Source organism: Mus caroli, unplaced genomic scaffold, assembly GCF_978045245.1.
Source record: "Mus caroli unplaced genomic scaffold, Mus_caroli_1 scaffold_2, whole genome shotgun sequence".
In the NCBI taxonomy this organism is placed as follows: domain Eukaryota; kingdom Metazoa; phylum Chordata; class Mammalia; order Rodentia; family Muridae; genus Mus; species Mus caroli.
In genome coordinates, this window is record NW_028227257.1 from 92,539,667 (window position 1) to 92,552,792 (window position 13,126).

General features: G+C 32.8%; 1 protein-coding gene and 1 pseudogene across 1 annotated transcript; both read right to left on the reverse strand.

Annotated features, from left to right (window-relative positions):
- Positions 1–1,229: 1,229 nt before the first annotated feature.
- LOC110290022 (olfactory receptor 10AG1-like) lies at positions 1,230–2,177 on the reverse strand. The gene has a single exon (XM_021156490.1). It carries the CDS (start codon positions 2,175–2,177, stop codon positions 1,230–1,232), a length of 948 nt encoding a protein of 315 aa, XP_021012149.1.
- Positions 2,178–7,975: 5,798 nt separating this feature from the next.
- Positions 7,976–11,967, reverse strand: LOC110306502 (olfactory receptor 10AG1-like; annotated as a pseudogene).
- Between the last annotated feature and the right edge of the window lie 1,159 nt (positions 11,968–13,126).

Here is a 13,126-nt window from a genome sequence, read left to right on the forward strand (position 1 = left end):
TTATATGTAAAATAATTTCTTTCTTCAGATACATGAATTTCTTGTTATATAGATCTTTCCCCTGTTTGGTTAGAGTCACAGCAAGATATTTTATATTGTTTCTGATTATTGTGAAGGGTGTCATTCCCCTAATTTCTTTCTCAGCCTGTTTATACTTTGAGTATAGGAAGGCAACTGCTTTGTTTGAATTAATTTTATATCCAGCCACTTTGTTAATGTTATCAGTTGTGGGAGTTCTCTAGTACAGTTTTTGAGGTTGCTTAAGTATGCTATCACATCATCTGTAATTAGTGATAGTTTAATTTTTTCCTTTCCAATTTGTCTCCCTTTGACCTCCTTCTGTTGTCTAACTGCTAGCTAGAACTTCAAGTACTATATTGAATAGATAGGGAGAGAGAGGGCATCACTTCAAGTTTCTCTCTAGTTTGATGTTGGCTAGTGCTTTGCTATATATTGCTTTTATTATGTTTAGGTATGGGCCTTGAATTCCTGATCTTTCCAAGACTTTTAACATGAGGGGATGTTGAATTTTGTCAAATGCTTTTTCAGCATCTAAACCAACCAAAGATTAAACATGGAGGGACCCATGGCTGTAGTTACATATGTAGTAGAACCTTGTTAGACATCATTGGGAGGAGAGGCCATTGGTCCTGAGAAGGCTAGATGCCCCAGTGTAGGGGAATTCCAGGACAGGCAATCAGTAGTGGGTGGATTGGTAAGCAGGGGGAGTGGGGATGAGTTAGGGGGGTTTCAGAAGGGAAACCAGGAAAGTCGGTAATATTTGAGATGTAAATAAAAAAAAATAGCTAATAAAATTAAATAAATGTAGAATAATTATTCTATCAAAATTTATACTTGATAAATATGGTTCTATAAAGGACAGAACCAAATATGAAATCTACAAATATGTTAATACTTAGTAAGTATCATTCTATTACCTATAATGTATGATCAATAATGTTCAACACTCTGCGAATATCTGAACAAAGAAAAAGTAAATAAATTAAAAATAGTTATTTAGAAATTTTTGTAGGGATATATCATTGAAGATAGGGTATTTGCACATATACACATACACATATACAAATAATGGAAAATTTCATAATATCTGACACAAAATATACATAAGTGAGGAGTGGTTACTGTCCAAAAGCAAGAATGAATAGAGTGAAGCTGTTTCTCTGAAAAACTGCATAACAATCTGCACTTTGAAAGGACAGAATTGATTACTAATACTTTTTAAAAAGTAATTTCCTCAGAGCTGAAATCACCTCTTTGTTCCTCAGGCTGTATATCAGTGGATTGAACATGGGAGTCACAACTGTGTAGAACAAAGAGAGTAGTTTGTCAGTACCAGGGGAATGCATGGACTTTGGTCTCAAATAGGTAACTGTAGCAGATCCATAAAACAACAGTACCACCAACAGGTGGGAAGAACATGTGGAGAAGGCTTTTGCCCGACCTTTGGCTGTTGGCAACCTCAAGATGGTGGCAATTATTTTGCTATAGGATGCAAGCACCAGTATAAAAGGGAATGCAGCCACCACCATAACGACCACATAGACAGACAATTCATGCACTGAAGTGTCCCCACAAGCCAGCTTGAGAATTGGTGGTATGTCACAGAAGAAGTGGTTGATTTTGTAAGAATTACAAAAATTCATAGAGAATATCTGACAAGTTTGTCCTATCTGGACTGGCATGCCTCCAAGCCAGGAGAGTGCTGCCAGCTGTGTGCATTTTGTTGGGTTCATGATCAGAGGATAGAGCAGAGGGTGGCAAATAGCCACGTAGCGGTCATAGGACATCACAGCCAGAAGTAAACTTTCAGTAGTTCCAAAAACAAGGAAGAAGGACATTTGTGTGGCACAGGACATCAGTGAAATGCTTCGGTTCTGTGTCCCAATGTTGAACAGAATCCTTGGGACAGTGACTGATACATAACAGATTTCCAGAGAAGAAAAATTTGCCAGAAAAAAATACATTGGTTTCTGTAATGCTTGGTCCATACTGATTATTATGATTATGAGGAAATTTCCAATCAAGATAATAATATAAACTACAGAAAACACTGCAAATAGAAACCCTTGGAGGTTGGGCAGGTCAGAAAATCCTATGAGCACAAACTGTATCACTGTGGAAACATTGTCTATGGACTCTAGCTCTTCATGATTCATCTGTGGAAAATATTAAATCACAAATATATACCACTATTGCTTTTAGTCTATGCAGTTTTATGTATGCTTTTCTGAGAGTACACATCTTAGATTTTTTTCTTCATAATGAAAAATTTAAATTCCATAGATTTAAAACTATAATTATATATTTTCTTAGTTATTAAATGACCATACATAATTAGGTCTTTAAAGCTTCTGAGATACATTCTTATTGATAAACTTTGGAAGTATACATTATTTTATATTGTATAATTGGTTTGTACTTCCAAACTCTGAAAATATTTCCTATAGTTTTGCTGTTGTGGTTCCAATGTGTTTTCTATGTTTTTGTACTGTGCAACTTTGTACTTTTAATACTAAAATAATAAAACTATGCTATCAGATGGCATAAAATATTACGTATTTCAAAACTGAGGTTTTCCTCACATTGTAAGTTAAGGAAATAAGCAGGTATAAATTGTGTTCAGGTTTTACTTTGGAGAGTGAATATCTGGATTGTATTAAATTATTTATCTTCTCATCCTTCTATCAGCAAATGTTTTCTACTCAGTGTTACCAGTGTGTATATGTGTGTATATGTGTGTGTGTGTACATATATGTATTCATACTTATCTTACTTTTCATTTTCTTAAGTCTTAATATTTATGAAAAATTTTGTCACTATAATAAATGTTAACACAGTGTAATGTTTTGTGAAGATACTTTATTAAATTATTTGAAAAAAATACTAATACATTAAAGTGCCTATTTCATGTGAAGAATCCTGACAAAAGAAGCAATTATGTATAGGTGAAGTTATAACCACGCTATTTGCACATTAAACACATCATGAATATTTGCTTTGTGCATGCTCGTATGATGTTTGGGACTACAGTTATGGATGTAATTCACTTGATCTTAGCCAAAAGGCACAGAAGCAATGATGTAATTCATTTATAATTAATATATCATGTAGTTTTTGGTATAAACTACCTTAGGTTCCTATTGTGTCATAAATAATAGGAAACAAAAATAAGTTGCTAACTATAAGAAGGAGAAACCTCTTTACCATTTGTTAACACTTGTAAGTCTGGACAATGATAAAGGAACATATTTCAACACATATTAAACAATTTATTTTGGTTTTGAAAATATTCTAGAAAAATAGTGAATTATTTAAATTTTCTAAAAATCCTAGGGTAATATTGTAATTTTAATTAGAAAATTGTGGCACATATTTTAAAAATTCTGAAATGAGTTCTCACAGTGGAGAATGGCAGAAGCTAAGAGACTGGGAGTCATGTAGAAATGAAGCTAGGATGACAATGGAAATAAAACGGTGGTTGTCTTAGAAAAAAAATCTCCACTTCAATTAGAGAGCAGACACTAAATTTATATTGTGTTACTATAAAAAATACTTGAAAATGCTTTTTTTATTATCATAATTACCATGAGGAAAATATGCATATTTGTGACAACCATTTATCCTGATCGAGCATTACTTAAGGAGTCAAATCTGACTTTTGTTACTATAGAGTTCATACAGTTTTAATTTATCAGACAAAAAGCAAAGAAGCTTAAGCAAAATGTTAAGTATATGTCCTCAAGAAATATGATAACTGAGTTGCTAGGATATCTATAATCTAATAAGTAGTGATGTTACTAAAATATAGTTTCAAGTTCAGATTTGCTATCTCTATACTGCTGTTTAACTGCACAACTATTCCACACTCAACAGATTCATTCAAATCATAAGGAAAATACTTACACAGGAAAACTAGATGGGAAACAATGAAAGCCTTTTAGTGCAAGCCAGATAGGATGTAAGTTGAGTAATAATGTCCTTCCTATAAGTTCCTTAACAGTTATATAGAAGTAGGCTTTGTGGACATCCTATGTTTAGACTTGACATATGTAAAAAAATTTGAATATCTCCTAAATAGATTATTTCTTTAATATGTCTTGAGAGTTAAATGAAGACATTGGTGATGATGGTAATAATCTTTACTACATAGGATTACTTTACAGTTGAGCACCTTCTAATTCTTCGATGTGATTACTTAATCATTATATCCAGAAAATATAAAGTCTATCGAAATCAGTGCGTGAAATTTAAGCAGTAAAAACTTATCCAATTCTTTGTTGTTGAATTATGTTTTCTGTTATTAATACAAAGTATACTTGTACAAATAAACTTGTATTTGACAAAATCATTTCACATTTATCTATTTGATTTAATATCATTATATTACTTACCATTATTGCTTGCACCAAAAATAAGAAAAAAAAATATACTTTTCAGCTTATGTAGTTTATTTGGAACAGTAGCCTACTCCCTCTCAGATGTCCCAGATTATAAACCAAGTATATTTCTTAAGTACTAAGTGTTGTTACCCTGGGGATCAAATCTTTCCAAGAAAAATTCTAACTAAGATATTAATTCTGCCTGTCACTCAAAGAGATGTATACAACAACTAAAATAATATGCAGATAGGTTATTTTAAGACCTTAATTAATGTGTATAATGTGTTTTGACCAAATTCACTCTGCATTTCCTCTTTTCTGATTTTTCCCATCCCTAAGTCCTCTGTGTTCACTTTCAATACCCAATGCCCCATCTTCTCCCTAACTCAAATTGGTTCCACATGTATATATGTAGGTATATAGAAAACACATAATGGGTACAGAAAAACATTATGCACCACATCCCTGAATAAAATGTATTAGTTTTAAATCAAAAGCTGTTAGCATCTCAGTCAAATTGGATTGAGGCTTCATGGAGCCCTACCAATTTCATACTAACGTTTATGCTTTACACTCTGCAAGTCTTATGCATGCTGTTTTAGTTCCTATGAGTTCAAACATGTGGAAGTTCTTTTATGTTCAAAAATTACTGATTTGGTTCAGATGTCAACTTGTTTTAGCTCTTTCAGTCTTTCAGCTCCCTCTTCCACAAAGCTCCCTTAACCTTGAAAAGAGTATGTGTGATATAGATAACTCATTTAGTACCAAGTACTATGCATTCTTTTATTTAATGCATGTTGCTATCAATGTGAGTTTGTATTAATTAGCATCTAATACAAAAATGAGTTCCTGAGATGATGGTTGAGAGATATACCATTCTATCTCATTTTATTGAAATCATTATTGCAGTCATTATTGCAATCATTAAGTATTGTTACACTTGAAAACATCAACATATTATGATGTTACATGATATATGAATGGTGACAATTCACCAGAGTATTAGTATGAATAGAATTTTTTTCTTTATTATTGAACAAACTCTATGATTGTTTAGGGATATATGTGATCTGCATCCAGACTTTTTCTTCTCAATGATTTGTGACCCAGTCAGGGCTCTATATTCATCACATTACAAAGGTCGGGAAGAGTAATGAATTGTAATTATAGTGTCAATTATTCCTTTTAAATGTACAAACATAAAAAAATCATGCATAATTTCTATGCTTAATTTCTTCCGTAGAATTTATTCTCCAAACCATAGCAAGAGTAGAGCCCACCTCCAGCAGGAAGACAGGACATCAAGTAAGGAATGGAGTTGCCACTACACAGTCATACCTCTGTCTAAAAGAATTACAGGGATGGAAAGGGAGAGGAGCCTGTGGAAAGAAGTTCCAGCAACAAGCACAAAGTCAGATCAAGCTGAATGGGATGTCCCAAGGCCTTACACTATTACTGAGGCTATGGAGTTCTCCCAAAAAGGGACCTATCATGACTGCCCTGGAAAAGACCCAACAAGCAACTGTAAGAGTCAGATGCAGATATTTGCACCCAGCCAATGGACAAAAACAGCTCACCACTGTTGTCAAGTTAGGCAAGGCTGAAAGAAGCTGAGGAGAAGGGCGACCCTGTAGGAGAAACAGCAGGCTTAATTATTCTGGACCCCCGAGATATTTCAAAAACTGGAAAAAAAACTGGGCCACCAAACAGACAGCATACACCAGCTGATATGAAGCCCCCAAACACATATACAGTAGAGCACTTCCGGGTCAGTGTTCATTCGGAGATGATGCACATAACTCTCAAGAGACTGGAGGCACCAGGGAGTTTAGAGATCAGATGGGGTGAGGAATGGGGTCATCCTGGTGGAGATGGGGTGGGGTGTGGAAGAGGTGTGGGAAGTGGAGCAGTCGGAGAGTGGTTGAGGAGGGGTGGAACATGGAGTGTAAAAAATGAATTAAAAATAAAATAAAACTTTAAAAAAAGAACAATTTCTTGTTCAATCCTCGGAAGACAGAGAAGACAATTTCTGCTGTTAACATCACTGTTTTTCAAATTTAATGTTTCCAAAACTGTCTAGACAACATACATAATTAGTGATCAGGGTAAGCCAGCTAGAATGATAGTTTTACACTTTGTAATTATTATGAATTACAGGATGCATATGTATAATATTTATTTAGACATAACCATATAGAACACAGCTGAGTTACACAAAGGATTAGGATGCTTGATGTAGGCTATGGAATATTTTATGTAAATAAAGTACTAAGTTGTAGATACAGAGACAGATAGCCATTCTATATACACATTGAATGTTCTCAATATACAAAAATTTTATATTACTCCAGTTTTGAATTCTATCATTTGTGACTTACTTATCTTTAGGTATAGCCACTAATCTATATATATTTTTAAATTACACTATTTGGAGTTATAAAAATGTCAGTGTTTATCAATGAGTCATATTTTATATAGTTTTCCCCAAATATATCATTTTATTTTCATGTTGTTCTTTAACCACTAAATTTAATTCAGTCTGTATATCTATAGGGGGTCATAAACTAAAAAGGCACAACTTAGCAATGGCATTACCAGTGTAGAAAATGACAAATACTCCTCTAAAACAAGTTGTTATTTGGAAATCTGGTAGGAGATAGATGAAAATGTAGGGGTATGCTGATTGAGGTTCACTTTCATCATACAAATCAGTTCAAAGCTGAATAACTTTAGTGTTCCTAGTAAGGGTTAAAATTAAGAAAGTATATCTATGATGACACACCCTAACTCTTTGGATTTAAGTAAGTCTTGAAATTACTCATACATTTGAGTTCACATTTAAATTTAGAGAAATAATTTTTATAAAAATGAGGGGGCAGAACAACATATATTTGAATTGGAGTTTTATAAAGAGCATCAACATCAACAGAATATTACAGTAAAGTAATCTAGGGTTACAGTAAAAATAAGGAAAACATGTAAAAATTATTGAGGATGTTTATAGTACTCTGTGATACCACAAAGTCATTGCAATCTAATTAAGGGAAATAATATATCTCAGCTTTCCCTTTAGTAGTATTTTGACATTATATCTCAGGCAATAAGACTCATTTATATATTTAAACTCAAATAGGAAATGAGTCGATTTAGATTTTTTCATCATTTTTAGTATGGTCCAGAAAAACTCATTGATAAGCCATTCATTACTTATTGTCTTATTCAATAAGCATTTATTATTCTATTTTTATTGGTAATTATGGCTCTATATATTTGAGGATCATAGAAGATTGTCACAAAATAGTTTTAAAACTTGGGTAAATGATTATCTATTAACCTTAAGATATGTACATTGAATTTAAATTCTACCAATATATTTAAAAGATAATAGAAACTATTAAAATTCTATTCTTAAAGATAAATATGATCTTCAAAGATGGGTCATTGAAGGTGGTTGATCTTTCCTATCACAGGCTAAACAGAATAAACTGCACAAAAGATTTGCATTATTATAAAATGAAAAATGATTACCTTTTCAATATGGGAACAAAATATTTAATAAGTGAGTTATCAGTACATTAGGAAAATAATAAACTTCTATGGCTATACATGGCCCTATTTTAGAGTATTAACTTTCTGAGTGCAGCAGTCATCTCCTTGTTCCTTAGGCTGTATATCAGAGGATTTAACATAGGAATCACAACTGCATAGAACAGAGAGAACAGTTTGTCAGTTCTAGAGGAACACAAGGATGTTGGTCTCAAATAAGTAACTGCAGCAGATCCATAAAACAACAGTACCACCAGCAGGGGGAATAACACGTAAAGGCTTTTGCCCGGCATTTGGCTGTTGGCAACCTCAGGATGGTGGCAATGATTTTGCTGTAGGCTGTAAGCACCAGTATAAAGGGGAGAGCAACTGCCACTGAAATAACTACAAAGACAGGCAGTTCATGCACTGAAGTGTCCCCACAAGGCAGCGTTAGTATTGGTGGTATGTCACAGAAGAAGTGGTCTATTTGATTAGAATTACAAAAATGCATAGAGAATATCTGATATGTTTGTACTATCTGGACTATGCTGATCAGACAGTAGCTGATACATAACAGATTTCTAGAGAGGAAAAATTTTCCAGAAAAAATACATGGATTTCTGGAATGCAGTGTCCATACTGGTTACTAGTATTATGTGGAAATTTCCAATTGGGACAATTATATAAACTACAATAAACACTGCATATAGAAACCCTTGGAGGTTGGCAGTTCAGAAAATCCTAAGAGCACAAATTGCATCACTGTGGAAGCATTGTCTATGGACTCCAGCTATTCAAGTTTCACCTGTGGAAAAATATTAAATAACAAATACACATCACTTCTGCTTTTAGTCTATTTAGTCTTGTGTATACTTTGTGAAAGCACACATTTTAGTTTTTCTTTTTAATAATGAAATTTAAATCCACAGCTTTCAAAATATAATTAAACATATTTTCATAATTCATAAATGACCACATTGAATTGTTTTTCCAGCTTCTGAGATATATTTTATTATGGATTTAATTTGGAAATATAACTTATTTTCAATTATATAACTCATTTGTCCTTGACAAATCTGAAAAGGATTCCTATGTTTTGGCTGTGGATGAGGATTTCTAGGCCTGTGTTCTGTTCAATCTTATAATCTGAACACACACACAAATGAATCCATAAATTATAAAATATTATTCAGGTCAAAATTGAGTTTTCTTTCCAGTATATGTTATATGAATAAGGAAGCATAAACTGTGCTTAGACTTTAATTTGGGGAATGACCATCTTGATTGTCTTAAATAATTTACATTCTCATGAATCCTGCTACCAGCACTTATTTTTTTCAACTCAGTCTTACAATACTCTCCCTTTCTCTCCCCCTCTCTTCCTTCCTCCTCCCATTCTTTCTCTTCCCTTGCTCCACTCCCCCCTCTCATTCTCTATGTGTATTGCAAGCATATCTTTTTTATTAGATATTTTCTTTCTTTACATTTCAAATGTCATCCCTTTTCCTAGTTTTCCCTCTGAAAATCCCCTATTCCCTCCCACCTCCCCCTGTCCCCCAACCCACCCACTCATTTTTCCTGACCATGGTATTCCCCTATACTGAGGCATAGAACCTTCACAGGACCAAGGGCCTCTCTTCCCATTGATGACCAACTAGGCCATCCTCTGCTACATATATAGCTAGAGCCACAAGTTCCACCATGTGTTTTCTTTGATTGGTGGTATAGATCCAAGGAGCTCAGGGGTACTGGTTAGTTCATATTGATGTTCCTCCTATGGGGCTTCAGTCCCCGTCTCTCTGGATATTTCTTTGGCTCCTTCATTGGGGACCTTGTGCTCCATCCAATGGATGACTGTGATCATTCACTTTTGTATTTGTTGGGCACTGGCACAACCTCATAGGAGAAAGCTATATCAGGCTCGTCAGCAGGCTCTTGTTGGCATCTGCCTGGGTGCACACATATCTCATTTTTGTCTTTTGCTTTCTTAACTGTAAATATTAATTAAAGGATATGAATTGTCACTATCCTTTTTGGGTGACACAAAGAATACTGTTTTGCAAAAATAACTCATTAAATTACTAGATAAAGTACTAATACATCAAAATGACTATTTAATATGAAGCTTAATCCCAAAATGCACAATTATTCATAGCTAACGTTCTAACACACACCATTTGTATAATAAGCACATCATATATTTGCATGGATGCATACTCAGATAACAATTGGAATTTTAGATATAGATGTAGTACATCATAACTAGTGTAGTTTTTTGTATGAGCTGCCTTGGGTTCAGAATATGTTGTGAATAATAGGAAAATGAAAATAAGTAGCAAAACATAAGAAAAGAAAATAAGTAGCTTATTATAAGGAGGACAGAGACCTCATCATCATTTGTTAACACCTGTAATATTAAGTAAGCCTGGTCAATGAAAAGGAACTTATTTCAAAACGTTTTAAACAAAAATTTAATTTGGATTGAATATATTCTAGAAAAATAGTGATTTACTTAAAATATATTTAAAATCCTGTAATTATACTATAATTTAATTAGAAAATTATGGTACATATTTTAAAATCTCTGTAGGGTGCTCTCACAGTAGTGACAGTAGAAAATGGTAGAGGCTAGGACACTGGGAGTCATGTAGAGATGAACCTAGGATTACAATGGAAATGAAATTGTGGTTGTCTCAGACAAATAAGAATATTGTCTCATTCTGTTACACAACAGAGACTTATATTCTGTTGCTGGTTAGAAACATTTGACAACTGCCCTATGAACATAGTGACCATAAAGAAAATATCCATAGTTGTGAAGACAATTTTTCCTGATGGAGCATTGCACAAGAAATCAAATCTGACTTTTATGACCCTAGAACTCATATAGTTTTAATTTACCAGAAAAAAAAAACAAAGAAGAATGAGCAAAGTAAAAAGTAGATGCTCTTATAAGAAATCTGATAACTGAGCTGCTAAGATATCAATAATTTACTATGTAGTGATACTGTTAAGAAATAGCTTAAAGTCCAGATTGTTTTCTCTCTATAATGCTGTTTAGCAGTGCACTTACATATTTATTACAGAAAAACATGATGGAAAACAAAGGAAACATTTTAATGCAAGTAGGATAGGATGTTAATAGATAAAAATAACCTCATTCCTCCAAATTTGTTAACAGTTATATAAAATTGAGCTTTTTAAGATTTATTTTTATTACGTTTTCTTCATTTACATTTCAAATGTTATCCCCTTTCTTAGTTTCCTCTCCAAAAATCCCTTATACCCTCCCCACTCCCCCTGCTCCCAACCCATTCACTCCCACTTCCTGGACCTGGCATTTCCCTACACTGGGGACTAGAATCTTCTTAAGACCAAAGGCCTCTCCTCCCACTGATAGCCAACCTTCTATCTCTAGACTTGACATATATAAAATATTTTAATGTTGCCTAAACAAATTATTTCTTTAATACATTTTGAGAGATACACGATGTAATTATGTAATAATTATATCCAGAAGTGGATAAAGTCTACCTTAAACAGTGCTTGAAATTTAAGCATTAAAACCTTTCTAGTTCTCTGAGTTTTATTCTCAAGTGACAAGTGTGTATATATTGTCAAAATAAATTTTTATTTGACAAAATCATTTCACACTTACCTGTCTAATTCTAGGCATCATATAATACATAGCATTATTGTTTGTTCCAAATATGAGAAAGAAAACTAGAACTTATAGCTATGAAGCTGATTTGAAACAATTGCTAACAGTCTTTTCAAATGTCTCAGATTATAACTTAACTATACTCTTTAAGTGCTAAGTCTTGCTACTCTGGGAAACAACTTTTTTTTCCCATGCAACATTCTAACTGAGATATTAATTCTGCTTGTGATTCAAAGAGATAGTACAACAACCAAAATAATATCCAGACAGTTTAAGAACTTAATTAATGCATATAATGTGTTTTGATCAAATTACTCTGATTTTACTCTTTCTCGATTTTTCCCATCCCTACAATTACCTTTCACTTTCAACACCCATCACCTCTTTTCTCCATGACACAAGTTAGTACTGAATGTGTGTTTGTGTTTGTGTGTGTGTGTGTGTGTGTGTGTATATATATATATGAATAAAAAATATTTTTCTGTGATCCAGTCAGGGTTCTATATTCCCAACAGTATACAGATGGTGAGGAGTAATAACTGATAATCAGATGGCCCATTTTTTACTTTTATGTACAAAGTAAAAAGCATGGAGAATATTTAATACATAATTTCATCTGTAGATGGTAGTCCCAAAACCATAGCAGAAAGACAGAGTTTCTAGAAAGAAAAATTCTTGCTCAACACCTAGATGACATGAAAAGATAATTTTCTAATGTTAGTATCCCTCTGTTTTTAAAATTCAAAGTGACAAATATCACGTGAATATTCAATGTTAAGATCAAGTAAACCACAATGACAGTTTTTCACTTTGCAATCATTATGAGTTACAGAATGCATAGGCATAACTTTTAAGTAGACATAATCATATAAAATATAGTTGAGAAACACATTTGATTAGGATGCTTGATATAAGAATGGGTTGTTTTATGTTAGTAAAATACTAATTTGTAGATACAGAGACAAAGAGCCATTCTATATACACATTGAACATTAACGCTATGCAAATATTATATAGCTTTCCAATTTTATTTTTATTATTTGTGATTGAATCTCTACTAGTCATAATTTGAGTTATACAGATTTTAATGTTTAATGATGGAAACAATAGTTTACACAGTTTTGGTTAAGAATAAAATTTAAACATTTTCCATGTAAATTTATTATATAGTCCCATCTGTAACTAAATGATTGATGGAAATATAATTATGTGAACATTTCCCTTGTTCCATAATGAATTTTCAAACATTTTCCAGTCTTTTAAAATACTGATCATCAGAGTCAACTATGTAAATTTGACAGAAATCCAGTTAAATAATTTTATTTCATGGATTATACCTTAGACAATATAGCTTACATACTTTTAACATTTTATTTTTATAGATCTAGTCATTAAGATTAAATATTATATTGTAATTTTTCTATAAAATTGCATGTATGCCTGGTGATGTGAATACATTAATTCATTTTTGTATTAGCATATGTAGGAAGAATTAATCTTTATTCTGAAGCAGAAATGCAAAACAAAATATGACTTT